Source organism: Aureobasidium pullulans, assembly GCF_000721785.1.
Source record: "Aureobasidium pullulans EXF-150 unplaced genomic scaffold scaffold_24, whole genome shotgun sequence".
Taxonomy (NCBI): domain Eukaryota; kingdom Fungi; phylum Ascomycota; class Dothideomycetes; order Dothideales; family Saccotheciaceae; genus Aureobasidium; species Aureobasidium pullulans.
In genome coordinates, this window is record NW_021941044.1 from 13,962 (window position 1) to 29,962 (window position 16,001).

General features: G+C 51.4%; 9 protein-coding genes across 9 annotated transcripts; 6 read left to right on the forward strand and 3 right to left on the reverse strand.

Annotated features, from left to right (window-relative positions):
- Window positions 1-120: 120 nt before the first annotated feature.
- Window positions 121-1,812, forward strand: M438DRAFT_281364 (nucleotide-sugar transporter; the record flags this gene model as incomplete). The annotated part of the gene is made up of 5 exons (XM_029901232.1): window positions 121-183; window positions 241-270; window positions 322-1,311; window positions 1,561-1,669; window positions 1,715-1,812. 5 exons carry the CDS (start codon window positions 121-123, stop codon window positions 1,810-1,812), a joined length of 1,290 nt encoding a protein of 429 aa, XP_029756661.1.
- Window positions 1,676-5,721, forward strand: M438DRAFT_107933 (P-loop containing nucleoside triphosphate hydrolase protein). Its single transcript, XM_029898677.1, has 9 exons — window positions 1,676-1,789; window positions 1,925-2,295; window positions 2,351-3,515; window positions 3,569-3,750; window positions 3,797-4,139; window positions 4,188-4,536; window positions 4,586-5,158; window positions 5,210-5,364; window positions 5,417-5,721. The coding sequence occupies exons 2-9, from the start codon at window positions 2,052-2,054 to the stop codon at window positions 5,553-5,555; spliced, it is 3,150 nt and encodes a 1,049-aa protein (XP_029756662.1). The 5' UTR covers window positions 1,676-1,789; window positions 1,925-2,051; the 3' UTR covers window positions 5,556-5,721.
- M438DRAFT_348705 (uncharacterized protein) lies at window positions 5,571-6,980 on the forward strand (the record flags this gene model as incomplete). Its single annotated transcript, XM_029906204.1, has 1 exon — window positions 5,571-6,980. The coding sequence occupies one exon, from the start codon at window positions 5,574-5,576 to the stop codon at window positions 6,924-6,926; it is 1,353 nt and encodes a 450-aa protein (XP_029756663.1). The 3' UTR covers window positions 6,927-6,980.
- A 197-nt stretch (window positions 6,981-7,177) lies between these two features.
- On the forward strand, window positions 7,178-8,012 carry M438DRAFT_377360 (uncharacterized protein; the record flags this gene model as incomplete). Its single annotated transcript, XM_029908728.1, has 2 exons — window positions 7,178-7,188; window positions 7,247-8,012. The coding sequence occupies 2 exons, from the start codon at window positions 7,178-7,180 to the stop codon at window positions 8,010-8,012; spliced, it is 777 nt and encodes a 258-aa protein (XP_029756664.1).
- Window positions 8,013-8,270: 258 nt separating this feature from the next.
- Window positions 8,271-8,675, reverse strand: M438DRAFT_244144 (uncharacterized protein; the record flags this gene model as incomplete). The annotated part of the gene is made up of 1 exon (XM_029899573.1): window positions 8,271-8,675. A coding segment is annotated over one exon (405 nt), but the record flags the coding sequence as incomplete, so codon positions are not given.
- A 618-nt stretch (window positions 8,676-9,293) lies between these two features.
- Window positions 9,294-10,853, reverse strand: M438DRAFT_325916 (uncharacterized protein; the record flags this gene model as incomplete). Its single annotated transcript, XM_029903108.1, has 1 exon — window positions 9,294-10,853. One exon carries the CDS (start codon window positions 10,851-10,853, stop codon window positions 9,294-9,296), a length of 1,560 nt encoding a protein of 519 aa, XP_029756666.1.
- Window positions 10,854-11,169: 316 nt separating this feature from the next.
- On the reverse strand, window positions 11,170-12,542 carry M438DRAFT_348707 (Undecaprenyl diphosphate synthase). The gene is made up of 2 exons (XM_029906205.1): window positions 12,265-12,542; window positions 11,170-12,208 (listed from the first exon to the last, which is right to left on the reverse strand). Exons 1-2 carry the CDS (start codon window positions 12,484-12,486, stop codon window positions 11,348-11,350), a joined length of 1,083 nt encoding a protein of 360 aa, XP_029756667.1. The 5' UTR covers window positions 12,487-12,542; the 3' UTR covers window positions 11,170-11,347.
- Window positions 12,543-12,782: 240 nt separating this feature from the next.
- Window positions 12,783-14,510, forward strand: M438DRAFT_377364 (uncharacterized protein; the record flags this gene model as incomplete). The annotated part of the gene is made up of 2 exons (XM_029908729.1): window positions 12,783-12,911; window positions 13,107-14,510. 2 exons carry the CDS (start codon window positions 12,783-12,785, stop codon window positions 14,508-14,510), a joined length of 1,533 nt encoding a protein of 510 aa, XP_029756668.1.
- A 367-nt stretch (window positions 14,511-14,877) lies between these two features.
- M438DRAFT_348709 (Non-heme 11 kDa protein of cytochrome bc1 complex) lies at window positions 14,878-15,853 on the forward strand. Its single transcript, XM_029906206.1, has 3 exons — window positions 14,878-15,377; window positions 15,439-15,555; window positions 15,614-15,853. Exons 1-3 carry the CDS (start codon window positions 14,927-14,929, stop codon window positions 15,676-15,678), a joined length of 633 nt encoding a protein of 210 aa, XP_029756669.1. The 5' UTR covers window positions 14,878-14,926; the 3' UTR covers window positions 15,679-15,853.
- The last annotated feature ends 148 nt before the right edge of the window (window positions 15,854-16,001 follow it).

The window sequence follows — 16,001 nt, forward strand, 5'->3', positions numbered from 1 at the left end:
CTATAAAGTTTACAAATGACCGTCTTCTATTACTTTGTCCGCCGTCATCCTCCAGAAGTCGGAAATTTCTCCCTCTCGCTTTCTTGAATCGCCAGCTCTGATCTTCACCCCCAATTCACAATGGACTCGCGCCGCTCTGCCACCCTGTATGGGTTTCCAATGAAACACCTCACTCTGGCCACCGTACGATATACTAACACCCGTCAACTTGCTGAACCCAGGACTAATGTCTATCTCTAGTTGACCTTCCAAAATTCTGCCTTGATCTTGGTATGGCGGACCCGTTCCCTTCAATCGCGTGGTCGCTAATGATCGGACCAGATTATGCACTATTCCCGCATCATGCCTCCCGTGGGTGGACATCGATACTACGCTTCGACTGCTGTCTTCCTGAACGAAGTCATCAAACTCGCAATATCGCTTACCATGGCCCTTCACGATCTCTCTCAAAATATGGCCCCGTCCTCCTCAGCCACCGCGCTGTTCACCGAGCTCATACGACGCGTGTTTACTGGCGATAGTTGGCGATTGGCCATACCAGCAATGCTCTATACCTTACAAAATTCCTTACAATACGTTGCCGTGAGCAATCTCGATGCTGCGACATTCCAAATTACCTACCAATTGAAGATCTTGACGACCGCTATCTTTAGCATTACAATGCTGGGACATACTCTTGGACTGAGAAAGTGGTCTTCTCTGTTGCTGCTCATAGTAGGTGTGGCCATAGTCCAGATTCCTGCTGGCTCCGATCCGGCCATGCCTACTTTGAAGGACTTGAAAGAAGCCAATGCGGGCCTACACTTACCGCGGACTATTCAGCAGATGCGAGAAATGGGGAGCAGTGCTGCGGGGCAACTGACCAAGAGGTCTGCGACGTACGAGGGTATTGACAAGGACTTTGCCATGCAACATCCTCAACTCGACGCTTCCATCGGTCTGGCCGCTGTCCTAGTTGCTTGTTTACTATCTGGCCTTGCAGGTGTGTACTTTGAAAAGGTCCTCAAAGACTCCACCAGTCAAACTTCCCTTTGGTTCAGGAATGTGCAGCTATCATTCTACTCGCTGTTTCCTTCTCTTTTCATCGGTGTCGTCTTCAAGGACGGTGCAGACATAGCAAAGCATGGCTTTTTCTCAGGTTACAATTGGATAGTTTGGAGTGCTATCCTATTGCAGGCATTTGGCGGTGTTCTTGTAGCTTTGGTTGTACTACACGCCGACAACATTGCAAAGAACTTCGCCACGAGCATAAGCATTGTCATCAGCTTCCTAGCAAGCGTTTGGCTATTTCATTTCCAGATCACTACAAGTGTAAGTCTTTGATACGAACAGCTCCAAGTGCTAAGCTGTAGGCACGCGCGATCGTTTTGCAGTTCGACGCAACCTCCACTGAGAGCTTACCAGGCAGTGCATCTCCGTGCAAAGCTGTACTGACTTCCAAGACATCGTGTGTTTCTCAGTCCGAGAACTTCCGGTTGCGGTTGCAGACAGCTGAATTGACGGACTTTGAGATACAAGAGGTACCATTTATTTGAAACAGCCGCTGACATGATGATACAGTACCTACTTGGAACCGCGGTTGTTCTCTTGGCGACATATCTATGGAACAGTGATCGCGGCCTTCCTCCATTGAAGCTCGTGATTGCAGACTATGAGAAGACCACCATTGGTAACGAACGACCCTACAGCGACGATAGGGGCACTTCGAAGGCAGGGTCGAGATCAAGCTTTAGAGAAGCTCTGACGACCAGCAGACCAAGCACGCCAGTCAACTTTGAACGACGTGGAGGTGGGTTCAAAAGAGAAGAATAGAGAAGCTGCCAAATCACCTAGTCTCGTCTACATGTCTATAAAATAGGTGTTTCTTGATGCCAACCCCTGTAGTCTTCTTGCTTGCTGACACGCTCTATTTTGAAAGTGACAGAATGATCTTCTCAATCCGCTGATGACAGTTGCATGAAGTTCCTTCCTTGAAAGATGGGTAGTGAGACCGGACTTGGACGCTGGCTAACATTACAGGACTCGATTGCGACTGCCGTTGGAAGGCTTCGATGACGCGACTGCCTACAGCACAGAAGGCGCGACCTTGCTCCGAAAGACTTTGGCTCAGCGCTCCCTCAGCCTTTCTCGGCGTCTTGAACTTCTTGACCACTGTTGACCCGGCCATCGAGACATCGGTCACAATGGAGCCCAACGATCCGTACAGCTACTATCTACCGTATGAGCAGTATGCGAACAACAACGTAGACGATTACATTCTCAACGCCGGCTATCAGGATGATCAAGTCGATTACGGTATGCCATAATCATGCTTATGATAACATTCGTAGTCGAATTCTGACATCTTCAGAACTATCACGCCCACACCGTCCAGATACAGTGACTCGCCAGAGCCAGGCTGCTTTTGGAAGAGCTCGACTGTCCTTACCACCACCTGCGCCGGTCCCTATCGAAGTCAACGACTACCTGGGATACAACTACGCTTCTACGCCTTCTGACGACTACACCAGAGCATACCTGGAGAATCAATCCGAGGACATAAGGCCCTCAATTCAAGCCGTACACGCCCTCGCCCCGACAGAGTCCAGGCCGTATCAGCACATCTTTCGAAGACAAGAGAGCAGCTCATCGCCCACCAATGCTGTTCCCTCGAGCCCAACCTATCAAGCCAGTCAAAGGCAGCAGAACCCCGAAGCCTCGATGCCGATTCGATCGTACGCCTTTCCCACGGCACAGCAAGGAAAGCCAGAAATCGATCGAGGACCTCCCACGGTTCAGGGCATACAGCTCGTTCCAGTACACACACTGCCAGACCGATTCAGGACTATCTTTCCGTTTGCCATGTTCAACGCTGTACAATCCGCTTGTTTTCAAAGCATATACGAGTCCGACGACAATTGCGTCTTCTCGTCACCTACTGGTAGTGGCAAAACTGTACTCTTCGAAATCGCAATCTGCCGCATGCTTCGTGGCTGGACAAACGGTACCTTCAAGGTCGTCTATATGGCCCCGACAAAGTCTTTGTGTTCCGAGAGGGCTCGTGATTGGAAAGCCAAGTTCGGGCCCTTGAACTTGAAGTGTGAAGAGATGACTGGTGATTCTGATATTACCTCGCTTCATCATGTACAGCGGGCCGACATTATTGTGACCACGCCGGAGAAGTGGGACTCGATGACAAGAAAATGGAAGGATCACGAGAAGCTGGTCCGACTCATCAAACTGCTGTTGATTGACGAAGTTCATATCCTCAACAAGGACCGTGGCGCCGCCCTCGAGGTTGTTGTCTCCAGGATGAAGTCTGTCGGCGCCGGAACCAGATTTGTGGCGCTTAGTGCGACTGTGCCAAACTCTCAAGATATCGCAACCTGGCTTGGAAGAAACGACGATACTCCCAATGTTCCGGCAACACATAAAAGATTCGGTGAAGAATTTCGACCCGTCGAGCTCACACGCTACGTCTGTGGGTACCAATCAAATGCAAATGCATTTGGATTCGACACTGTCTTGACCAAGAAGTGAGCCCAAGTAACCTTGTAACTCATCTCTTTTCGTTGCTAATCTCAAGTAGACTCTCAGACGTTGTCGTAAAGTACTCCCAGAAAAAACCAATCATGGTGTTTTGCTTCACGAGAAAGTCATGCTCGGAGGCTGCGAAGTTTCTTGCTGAGTGGTGGAAACATAGTGCGCCCAAGAATAGATATTGGCACGCACCTACTCGACAGATCAGAGTCGAGGACAAGGGATTGCAAAGTACGTCGTGCTCAATCATATATTTCCACATGACTGACGATTCCAGGCACTGTTTCTGCTGGAGTGGCTGTACACCATGCAGGTCTCGGTCTTGACGATCGTGGTGCTGTGGAGAGCGCTTATCTTGCTGGCGAGTTGAGTGTGATCTGTTGCACCTCAACGCTTGCGGTTGGTGTGAATCTACCTTGCCACATGGTTATCATCAAGAACACCGTCAGCTACGAGGCAGGAGCTATCAAAGAATATTCCGACCTTGAGATCATGCAGATGATTGGAAGAGCCGGTCGACCACAATTTGACACTTCGGCTTTGGCAGTGATAATGACCAAGATGCAGCAGGTCAAGCACTATGAACAACTTCTGAGTGGGCAGGAACGTTTGGAAAGCTGGTAAGACGTTTATTGGAAAGCTCAAATACGAAGGCTTACACTGCATAGCTTGCATCTCAATCTTGTCGAGCACCTCAACGCAGAGATCGGGCTAGGCATGGTTCCAGACCTTTGTGCAGCAAAGAAATGGCTCGCCGGTACTTTCCTCAGAGTTCGACTTGAAGACAACCCCACACACTACCAAATCAAAGGAGATACTCCAGATCGGGACCTTGGAGCCAGGCTTGAACAAATCTGCGACAGTGCAATCTCACAGCTGCAGGAGCTTGGACTGATTGAATGTACGCCTTCATTTAAGACTACAGATTACGGAGAGGCCATGGCACGCTACTACATGAATATCACGACGATGGAAACGATCTTGAGCCTTCCGCGGAAGCCAAAGATATCAGAAATTGTATGTGATTGCACTGGTAACCACTTTCGCATGCTAACAGGTGTGACAGCTGGCCGTTATATCACAGGCTCATGAGTTCAGAGAGCTACGATTCCGCTCTGGCGAAAAGCCAGTGTACAAAGAGTTGAACGACATGCCCGACATTAGGTTCCCCATCAAGGTCGATCTCTCTGCCTATGCTCACAAGGTCTCCTTGATCGTACAGTCTGTGTTGGGCGGAGTTAGACACGTGGCCGATCAACCAAATCATCGCGTTCAAAACAGCATCGACCAATCTCTGATATTCCAGCATATTCATCGTCTCATTCGATGCATTGTCGATTGCCAAAGTTTCGACAAGGATGCGATCGGTATAAGAAATGCTCTCATGCTATCACGCAGTCTCGCTGCACGAGTATGGGACGACTCACCCATGGTCCTCCAGCAGATTGAGCAGATCGGCCCAGTTGCTTTGAGGAAGCTTGTAGGTGCAAAGATCACCACGATGGATGAGTTTGCGAGTACAGAACCAGGCCGATTGGAGTATGTCCTTAACAAAGCTCCGCCATTTGGGTTAAATATGCACAACCGCATTCAAGCATTCCCGAAGCTGAGAGTCGCCTTGCAAATGATCGGTCAGCCTGTAAGTGATCAGGAGGAGCCGCGCCATCGATTGTCCGCTGACCGTTACTAGTTTGTCAAAGCTCAAGAGCATGTTGCCGTGAAGCTGAAGATTGACCTCGGATTTTTAAATCAGAAGACTCCTGTCTATTATCGGACCAAGCCAGTCTTCGTAATTGTCCTGGTTGGCACTTCAGACGGACAGAAAATAACTTTCTTCCGCATCAGGTACGCAGAAGATATCCCTTTTCTGGAGCGAAACCACTAATAACGTCTACAGTGCACAGAAGCTTGAACGCATCAACCCGATCAATGCGACTGCATATCTGACAAGCCCGACTCAGTTGATAGAGTGCTATGTCATGTGTGATGACCTGGGTCAGTGTCATAACATGTTTCATCTCAAGCTCTTGCACTAACATGCCACAGCCGGAACCATGCAACAAGCAGTGCTCAAGCCTGATGTTCCAGTGACAGCGTTTCAATTCATCAAGGATACTACAGCAGATGTTGTCAAACACAAGCGTATTGCTGGATCTTCAAAAGCCGCGAATGCCTCAGGTCATGTCACTCCACCAAAAACAATCGCCGACGTTGATGAGTGGGACGACGGAGGACTGAATGATGACGACTTCATCCGTGCTGAGCCCAAGGAGGACGACTTCATGGATGTCGACGCTCTTGACCAAACGATATCTGCTCCACCGAATGTTGGGAAGACCAAGAGCAGGAACATCACTGTGAACACTGCTCAAGCTCCACAAGAACAAAGACTGGAGAATGGTAACTTTGCCTGTGCCCACGCATGCAAGGACAAGAAAGCATGCAAACATCGATGTTGCAAGGTCGGGATGGAGAAAAAGCCACGGCCAAAACCTCCAAAGCCCAAAGACAGCGAGACTCGATCCATTGCAAGCAAAAGCAACAATACGTCCGAGTCATCGATGAAGATGCAGACTAAATTGGACCTTCCTATCAGGAAGAAAGGAGGTGAGGCTGTCGAACACCTTGATCTGTCCCAAACGAAGGAGTCCCGAAAGACCAGGGTGCCTGTCGCGGCCTCGAGGCTAGCGAGTCTACATGACAAGACTACAAGGTCCAGCGAGATACCCATTTTAGGAACGGCTCCTGCTATTTGTACGACTCCAGTCTCCGGAGGATACACAAGACCAAGATTCATCCGGACTCTTAGTCCTATGGATCCCATTGACGAAATCTTCGACGAGCCAGAACTTATTGAGCCCTTCGAGACGCATGAAGATCACAACGAAGAACTACTCACAGACGACGAAGAATACCTTGACAGAGACGAGGAAATGCTAGATGCGGCTTTGGTAGGCTTGGAAGATTCACAAAGTCTTCAAAACTCGGATGAAGTCGTGGAACCTACGGAGAGACAGGAAAGCCAAGGTATGCTGGACTCTCAGACAGACCATCCCGAGGAAGAAGACGGCCAGCCAGAGCTGTTCATGACGCCACATCAGGCGAGAGTCAACGTCTTGCCAGAAGAGTTCGAAGATGCAGTAGCGATGTTCAGCCAGAGCAGCGACGACAGCTATGCAGCGTCGCTGGACACGAGTGTTGTGAAACGCAAACGCGATGAAGGCGTACCATCAGCCTACTTTTCAGCAAAGAAAGTCAGAATAGCCAGCCACGAAGCAGCACAGAGTCCTAAGGAGCAAGAAGATGAGGTGAGTGGAGAAAGTGAGGAAAGAAAGAAGGAGCGAGAAGTGGAGGAGCTGCGAGCATGGTTGGCCGCAGAGTTCGGAGACACGGTCGAGATGGTTTGATGTAACAAGGAGAGGTCAGAAAGCGAAGCAAGGGTTGCTCGGGTGCAAAGCACGAAGGAAGATGAATAGTGGCTTGCTCAAGATTATGGCATGGATAGAAGGCGGTGGAAGCGGTATAGCAGAGCGGTCGGGCGACAGATGACGTGGGCTTGGCGGGCCTATATATCTTTCACATGCTTCCCGGAGGCAGCTACTAGCTAGTCGCATCACATACAGACATTTTGCTGCAGCAGTATACGAACAACACAAACATGTCGGTCAAGTGAGTCTTCACGATGAGGCCATCAACATGTCCAGGCAGGTGCTGACGGTAGAGAAAGCTGGGTTATGCTTGAGCCCTCCTCGACACAGCCCTTTACACCTCTGCCGCACGAACAAACCCTGTACAAGTCGCCAGCGCGCACCACCTTCTCCCTACAGTCGCTCAACAAGTTCCCTGGTAAGGAGCCTGCTCACTGGTCAGCCTCGGCCGGCACCTTGTATCTTACCAACCGTCGTCTCGTCTACCTACCCACCACGCCGACGCCTCAACTCCAGTCTTTCTCCGTACCTCTTCTCAACACACACGATTCGCATGTAGTCGCACCTTGGATAGGGCCCAACGTCTGGACTGCTCTTGCGCAGCCTGTCCAAGGTGGTGGCATCCCTACACACATCCCAGCATTGGAACTGAAATTCTCGTTCAAGGATGGAGGAGCCTATGACTTCCACTCTGGATATGAACGAGTAAAGGAGCGATTGCAACAACAAGTCGATGTTGCAAGACAGTCGGGTCATCTGCAAGGCGACGGCAGCGAGGCTGGACGAGGAAGGGGAGGAGATGCGCTTGCTGCCGTTGACGTCGCAAACGTCCATCTCGACGATTTGCCTGCCTATGAGGAGACTGGTTCTACAATTCCAATGCCTCAACCCCATGCTCAGCCTGTCCCGCTGTCGGCAACCACACAAGCTACCAGGTCGCCCGAGTCTCATGCGCCAGAGGTCTTTACACCCCCTGCTGAGCCACCGCCAGGATACGAGCAGGTGCAAAGGGAGACTGTGGAAGATGAGCTGGAGAGGAGATTGAGCAGTGGTCGTATCCTCTAGTGATGGTTTTGATCACGACTTCCAATCATGTGTACGATGAAATGATGATACCCCACGACAAGTTTCATGGTTTTTCTTTGGCAGGACATTTTTTAATGAGGAAAGGTCGGTCGGGCAGGCGCTTTTGATATTCTTGATGGGCTGGTAATGATTTTTTTGTTGTTCGTTGCGTACTGTAACAGCATTTGATTGACGCAGAAGCAAATTGAAGCAACTGCTTCCCCAAGCGACTACTCTTTCGTTCCTTTCCCTCTCTCTTCAAATGATACCAGGGATCCACCTCGCTCCGACCACACCCTTGTAACTCTCATATTTCCTCCTAACCCCCAACTCAACGGTCTCACCCTTGACAACATCCTCGTTCAACATGAACTGCCTCTCCTCCAAATCCGCACCTTCCCTGTAGAGCCCAATCAGCCCCATGACCACAACCGCCATGCCCACCATCCTGACAAGACCAAAGAATGCATGGTTATGCCTCCATTCCTGCTGCATGGCGATCAAACTTCCCAGCCATCCAAGCATATAAGAAACATAAACCGGATGTCTGACCAGCGCATACGGTCCAGTGTTGATAACCTCTTTCGGTGTGACTTTGCCGAAGATGACGGACAAATGACCTTGCCCGGTGATCTCAAGACACCAGTAATACAGCGTTAGACTGCCAGCTAGGAAGACCCAGGATAGAAGATGCAACAGTCCGGTGTTTGTGGAGTGAGAAACCGCCGTGGGAAGACTGGTTGCAAAGATTGAGGGGAAAGAGATCAGGAAGGCGAGGAAAGAGAGGCCTTTGATTTGGAGAGAGCGTGTGTTGTTTACCAGGCCCGTGGAGGGACTGAGGAAATGGAGGAAGAGGCCGTAGAGTTGGGCACCGATGAAGAGGAGGTAGAGGATTTGGACCAGGCTTGGGAACCACATCGCTGCGGTGTGTAGTCCTTTTGGATTTCAGAGATGGTATAGCTGATTTCAGAGATGGTATAGCTGAGGACAAGAATGAGGTAAGAAGTCAGTGAGACTGGACTTATATTGCATGTGAAAGGGTGGTGGTGACATCAGAGTATATGTCTCAGCCCCCTCAGAGTTAACCTTTGAGATTGGTGGGGAGGCAGGGTCTTGCGCCAATCGATCCGCGGGGTCCGGACGATAGGACATGCCGAGGATCGTCACAGTATCATATGGAATGTGACTGCCAAAAACGGTCGTCCTCAGACAAATATTTTTGTCAATTTGATCATTACATAGGTAGGACAAAGCAACAAGAAATCAGCGGAAAGAACGGACTCAGTAACCACTCCCCCACATCTCCTCCTCGTCAATGACTTGATCTTGTGCCGCTGGAGCGCGTCTTCCTTGATCTCTTTCACGTTGTCTTCTCTCTGCTCTGCTTGTGAGATGAGGTGTCACTGGAGTTATGGGAGTGAAGGGCATGTAAGGGCTATATGGTGTAGCCATGCCCGTACGAGGAGCACTCAACATGTCGCGACGCCGCTCGAGATACGTAGTCCTCGTAACGAGACCTGGAGACGGCAATGGCAGGCCATCTGGATGTGCCATTGCACGGAAGGGTAATGTCCCAAGCGTCGATACAGAGATGTTTGACGAAGGTGTCCTGTTGTTGATGTTGCGACCACCTAAGACTGCAGTATCAAGTCTGAGTTCCATCTGCCTTGAAGCACTTCCGTCGACCTGAGGGACTTCGTATTGATGACTACCAGCTCGCTGTGGCTCGGGTCGTGGCATGGCTCTGATCTCGTCAAAGTCTCTGACATCAACTGGTGTGCCGTAGCCGTCATGAGTTCCAGGTGTAGTGGGTGCCTCGCTCCTCGGTGGTGGACTTGGTGGGATACCCGGATCCGTGTAATAGCGTGGAGTTAAAGGTGTGCGCACTTCCTCGTCTGATACCTCACTCGGATAATGACGATGCTGGATACGTAGGTTACGAAGTCCTTTTCGAGGACGTTTACCATCAGCCTGGGAACCAAAGGAAGACGTACGTGTACGCGTCGATGCTGCGCCTGGAGAATTTGGCATACGCGGTTTGGGAGAGGTCGGTGGTCCGTAATCTGGCGGCAGGGGCGAGATAGGCGATGTTGGCTGGAAACGAGGAGAGCGAGGAGGGTAGATGGCTCGAATCGGGCTTCTCGGAGACACAGGGCTGACCTGAGAGTCATGCAAGTGAAGATGAGCAAGAGCAGGAGCCGATGTCAAGAGCCTTGGAGGTTGCCGTCTGGACCGAGATGAGGCAGGCCCCGCTGGCACAACCTCATCCTCTGTGATCGTTGTGCGCGATTTTGCTGCTTCTTGTGCCAGTGCCGCTGCATAGAGATGTTCCAACTCTTGCTGTCTAGCCATTCTATCTGCCTCTATCACACCCGGATCAAACGATGCGATGCTTTGCACAGCTGGACTACCTGGATTGCTGACTGTTCTCGTACTGCCCTGCATACTGCGCTTTTTCTTCAGACGTCGAGGACTGTACCAGGAACGTTGGGAGTGAGGGCTCAATGGCGAGTCGTCGAATTGTTTGATCGTCGGCTTGACCATTTCTGTAGAGGCCGAATGATATGCCGAAAGAGCAACTCGCCGCATGCTTCGTCCGACGGTCAGAAGAAGGCTCCCCAGAATAAACACGGTCGCCAGATAAGCGCCTATGATTCCACAGATCTGACCAGCAAGCAACGCCGGGTTGCGAGAAGCATGAGCAGAGAGTGGAGGTCCGTCTTCAGGGGACGGTGCTGGTCCATTGTCAATATCGACTGTCCAAATATTCGCTTGTACAATTGATGCTAGGAGGATTGTGTGAGCGATATTTCGGAGTAGGCGACTTGTTCGATCAGCCATTTTCGAAGCAGCGTGGCCCGTTTCTCAGCACCGCGATCAAGTAAGACATAGATAGAAACGGCGGAGGCAACAGCAAGAAGATATCTGGCGACACCTCCAGGTCGTGGTGAGCCATTGGAGTGGCAGGCAAAGTGATTGCCCGGAAAGCTGCATTAGCGTGTCGTGTGGCTTTGGATTCGGCGCTTAACTTGCGAAAGACATCCACGAAATCTTGAGACCGATGACTTACCACCATGATCAAAGCCTACTTGTCGAGCATTCTAGATTGAGTATATGTTCCAACTTGCAAGCTAAAGCAAAAAAGTAGTGCTTGTTCAAATGGTCAATTTCAGGAGTGTATCTCGCTATAAGCGCCAGGATCGGCCAATAGAGGGAACGAGGTATTGCCAAGGATAAAAGATTAAAAACCAGACCAGAATGCCATGCTGTTTCTCAGAGGGTATCTTGTCGCTCGCTTGTATGTAAGAAAGGAATAAACCAGAACAGTTTTGTGATTATGCAACTTTTAGGGATCGTGATGAGCGTGATAGGGCCTGGGCGTCGTTGAGTTTGCGTTGTTTCCACTGCCACTCGACCAGAACAGGGAGAAATTGCCAAAGATCGAACTCAGGCCAAAGACACTCCAGGAAGACAATACTCGTATGTTCATGACACTGCCACATCATGAAATCGCTCAGCCGTTGAACACCAGAGGTGCGCACTAAGAGGTCGCAAGGAGGAGCATCATGAGTAAAGGTATGAGTATTGATAGTGTCGGCAGTGATGGTCTCGGGATCTGGAAATACAGCCTGAGGCCTTGTGGGCTTGAAGGTGGGCGAATGTGCAGAGTTGGATGTGCGAGAAGAGGGAGGGTGGTCGTCCGAGGCAGCGCTGATGTTCGAGTCGTCCGTCTCCTCAGTGTTTGAGTCCTCGGCCGAGACTTCTTCTTGCACTTGGCTCAGTTGTGTAGTACGAAGATGGCGTGCGATGTGAGATTCGGAGAAGGGACGCTTGTTGGTAGGACGCAGAGGAGTCGAGTACTCGCGAACAGTCTCGCGTATGGCATGCGTCATCTCGTGTCGTGAAGTATAGGGGAAACAGACGTTGAGCACGGCTTTTGTGTTGTTGCTGGTCAGGCGGACGGCTTCGTCTATGGACTCCAGCACATCAGGCCGTACGAGTTCCCTCTGTCCTAGGACCTGGATGCGGGCGCCGTAGCGGTGCAGGAGCTCGCCGTGCTGTGCCAACTGGTTCAGCTTGAACTTGGCCATGTCCATGAGGGCGTCGACTTCATATTTGGAGCGCTTGAAGTTCTCAATGCTGAAGGCGTAGATGGTCACGACCTTGACTCCTGACTTGTAGCACACTTCGAGTATCTGCCCCCGAGACGTTAGTATGTCTCAACTACAACCAAAGCTTCGGCTAGACATACACGAGCGAGAGCTTCAAAGCCCAGGTGATGTCCCTCGACCGTCTCGATATGATGAGTGCGTGCATAGCGACGGTTTCCGTCCATGACAAAGGCCACATGCCCTGGAATGGGCCCTTGTCGCAGTGCTCCGATCAGCAGCTCTCTAATCCGCTGCACTCCCCACTCTGCTGGAGGGGATGTCAGGAACCATTTGCGGAGGCGGGTCAGATGGGCGGATGACATGGCGACGTTTCTTTGAAAGAGAGACAACAACATCAACCATGAATGTTCACGGCGGCCATGGTCGAACAAATGCCATGGCTGCCATGCGCTCCTGCGTCAGCTCTCGGCTAAGCCTGCCGCGTGTCACGACGCCCGCAGCCCGACTCGCCTCGTCGCGAGACCCATCGGGCAACCGTCCCCGTCCGCCAAGACATGCTCATCCGTGCGCTCATCCCGAATTCTCTTTGTTGCGTCCGCGTTCGTTCATTCTTCTGACTTTGTTTCCACCACAGCTTGCTACTTTATAACTGCTTACCATGGCGTCCATCGTCGAAAAGCAGCTGCAGAGCTTGCTGGACGGCTTCGACGCCTTGCGACTTGAATATCAGCGCGTATACTCTCGCTGTGCAACTCTTGAGTCTCAACTGTACACGGCCAAATCACAGGTTAGTGCTGCCTAATCCCCTCACCCACCCTGCACCCATCCTCCTCTTGTGATGAACAACCTTTAGCTCTAGACCTGCAGCTGTTCGCAGCTTTGACAGATAACACACCATAGCATGTTACTGATCCTCCTACCCTCACTTTGCTCAATCCTCATCCCGCTTCATACCGGCTCATGGCTGACTTTGAACAAACAGTATTCGCGTCTTGCCGACCAAAGTCCTGAAAAGGCCCAACCCCTCGATCTTTCAGCTTCTCCAGCCTTTCCTTTGGCTGTTGACTTTGAGAGCTTGATAAATAGTTCTAAGATAGTTGACGCCAGCCGTCGTGACAAAATCACTGCCGCTTCTCGTACCACAAATTCGCTGCGCTCGACCGGCGTAGCCATACATTCTGGGCCTTCGGCCGACAAACCTTCCGCTCCCACCTCATCTGCTGCTATGCCCTCTATTTCAGAGTCTCCTCTCGAACAAGATTTTACCGTTCCTGGTACTCCGAGCAGACTTGATTGCCCTTTCGCATCCATGGAAAGGCGCAAATTGAGCTCGCACGCCGCCTCGGTCGTATCACGTTATAAATCCGAGTCTGTCCGACAACCGCGCACCTCTGGTTCCCGCATCAACGGACGACGTGGTTCCTCCAGCGCACGCAACTCTGTTATTGATCCCATAAGAGAGGTTTGTGCCATGGACTCACATAAGAAGAATCCCGATGTCGAGCCATCAGTCCAAGGCTCTTCCACCGACAAAGTTTGCCCTATCCGCTTCCTCGACCAGCATAGCCCAGAGGAAGTGGCAGCCTACTTTGAGCTACACAAACACGAACTTCCAAGGAGTCACGAAATATGCGTAAAGAGATACCAAAGCAATGAAGAACAAATCCGACAGCTTGATGCCAAATACGGTAACATCGTTAGCATGATTCAAGGGCTGGGTCAAAAACATGTATCCCTGCTGCCTGAGAATCTGGGCGATGATCATTACGAGGCAGAGGAAGAATTCGATGATGACGGCGGTGCCAGCAATGAGAAAATCCGCAAATGGGCTAGTACCGTATACACAGGACCAGACGCCCCACCCGAAGAGGAAACCGAGGAAGATCGCTTGCCTCGTTTTGACCGGCCGTTACGGGACGTTCGTCTAGGAGAAAGCCCAAGCCGACCATGGGGCATCCAGGTCCCGATCGACGCACGAGAACGACAACACAGTGTAACCTCAAACGTAGCAGCTGCTACAGTACCCGAGAAACCACAACAAACAGCCGAAACTCAGGCAGAAAGACCCAAGGGCAGATGTCCCTTTGGATTTGACGAGCAGAAACCACCCAGCCAGGAAGACAAGGAAGATGCAGAAATCGAGAAACCAGCCGAAGAGAAGGGGACTGTCCCAGAAGTCGAGAAGCTCGAAGCGAAACCTACATTCATCCGTCAAGCGAACTTCGAATCCACTGCAGAGAAGATGACCGAAGAGCAGCCAGTCTTCATCAAAACGGAAACTGGCGAGCAAAAGCAACAGGCACAGATGGTGTTTACGGGGCCCGTGTTCATCGGTTATTCGGTGCAGGAGGCCATGGCTGTGCTGCAATCGATGCAGAAGAATTAGAGTGATGAAGCAATGCCACGAAACGACTCATGACTGTTCATAGCAAGCAATTTTTCTTTTCCAGACAATTATTTCCAGTCCCAGTGTGAAAGTGGCAGGCCAGCCATGAAGCACCGTGCTTGTTGTGAAGAGCGGTTTCTGTCGTATCACACTGTCAGAGCCATGGAGCTCGGGTTGAGCTCGCACCGCTCTGGAAAAGCCTGTCGCAGGAAGCTGAAAATCAGAAGCTGTGAATTGAGTGGAAGAAAGAGAAAAGGAATCGAAGTGATATGTGAGAAATCAGATTGGCTCTCATTGGCCAGTTCGCAGCACGGGCCAGTTCGTCCTCTGAGAGAGCCGGGAAACGTCGAAAGGTTCGACGCCTCTTCGACAGCACGCCAGCCAACACATTCACAAGTCGTCACATCACCGCTACCATGGGTATCTTCGACTACGTTTCCGACCTTTACTCGTCTCTGTCCATCCAGTCATGCGAGGCTGAGATTCAGGACGACATGAAGTACGCCTCGGGCGACTTCAACTCCGACAAGGACCAACAGAACGGCATGGGCACGGCTGAGCAAACCCGTGGTGCCACCACCAGAGGCGGTGTCAGCCTTTCCACCCCTGCCGCCGGCACCGACGAGGAGAGCGACTCCGAGGCCGAGGCCAACAAGCAGGACGCCAAGAAGCCCGAGCCTTCGAACGAGAAGGGCCACACCCCCGGCGAGGGCGGTGCTGCCTCTGGCCAGGTCGGCGCCGACAACGCCGGTCCTCACGGTGGTCCCGTCGGCAAGCAGGACGAGGACGACGAGGAAGAGGAGGAGGAAGATGAAGAGGAGGAGGAAGAGGATGAGCCCGAAGACCCCAAGCCCAAGATTGAGGAAGGTACGTCAACGAGCCATTGACCACGAGGACACAAGAGGAAACAAGTCTGACAAGACGACAGAGTGCGCCAAGTCATCCGAGTGTGCTCCTTACAAGCACCATTACGACCACTGTGTCGAGCGCGTCACCAAGCAGCAGGAGGAGAACGGCAAGGCCGACGAGGACTGTGTTGAGGAATGTGAGTACTTCTCGGTGGCAATTGACCAATTGGGATTGTGATATTGATATGTTGCTAGTCTTCCACCTCGCCCACTGCGCAACCGCATGCGCCGCCCCCAAGCTCTTCAAGGTGCTCCGATAAACGACTCGCGCGCCAATGGGCCATTTTCAAGCAAGTCGGCTCTTTCGTGGTGGAGGCGATGACATTAACCTCTTGTACAAAGCATTTTCTCTACACCACGAATTGTACTATTTTTCTTTCTGTTCCTTATCCTAGACGAGTCGTTCACGAGCGGTAAAAAGCGTGTAGCATAGAGTCCGTATGCCGATTGCTTCCAACAGTTTACCTACCGACTCAACCCCTTTTAATCCTTTGATCCTTCAATCCTCTTTCCAAACAAAGAGCGACAGCATTGTGAAGTGAGTCCTTGAGGGGTTCGAAAATGGTCGCGGTCATGGAGAATG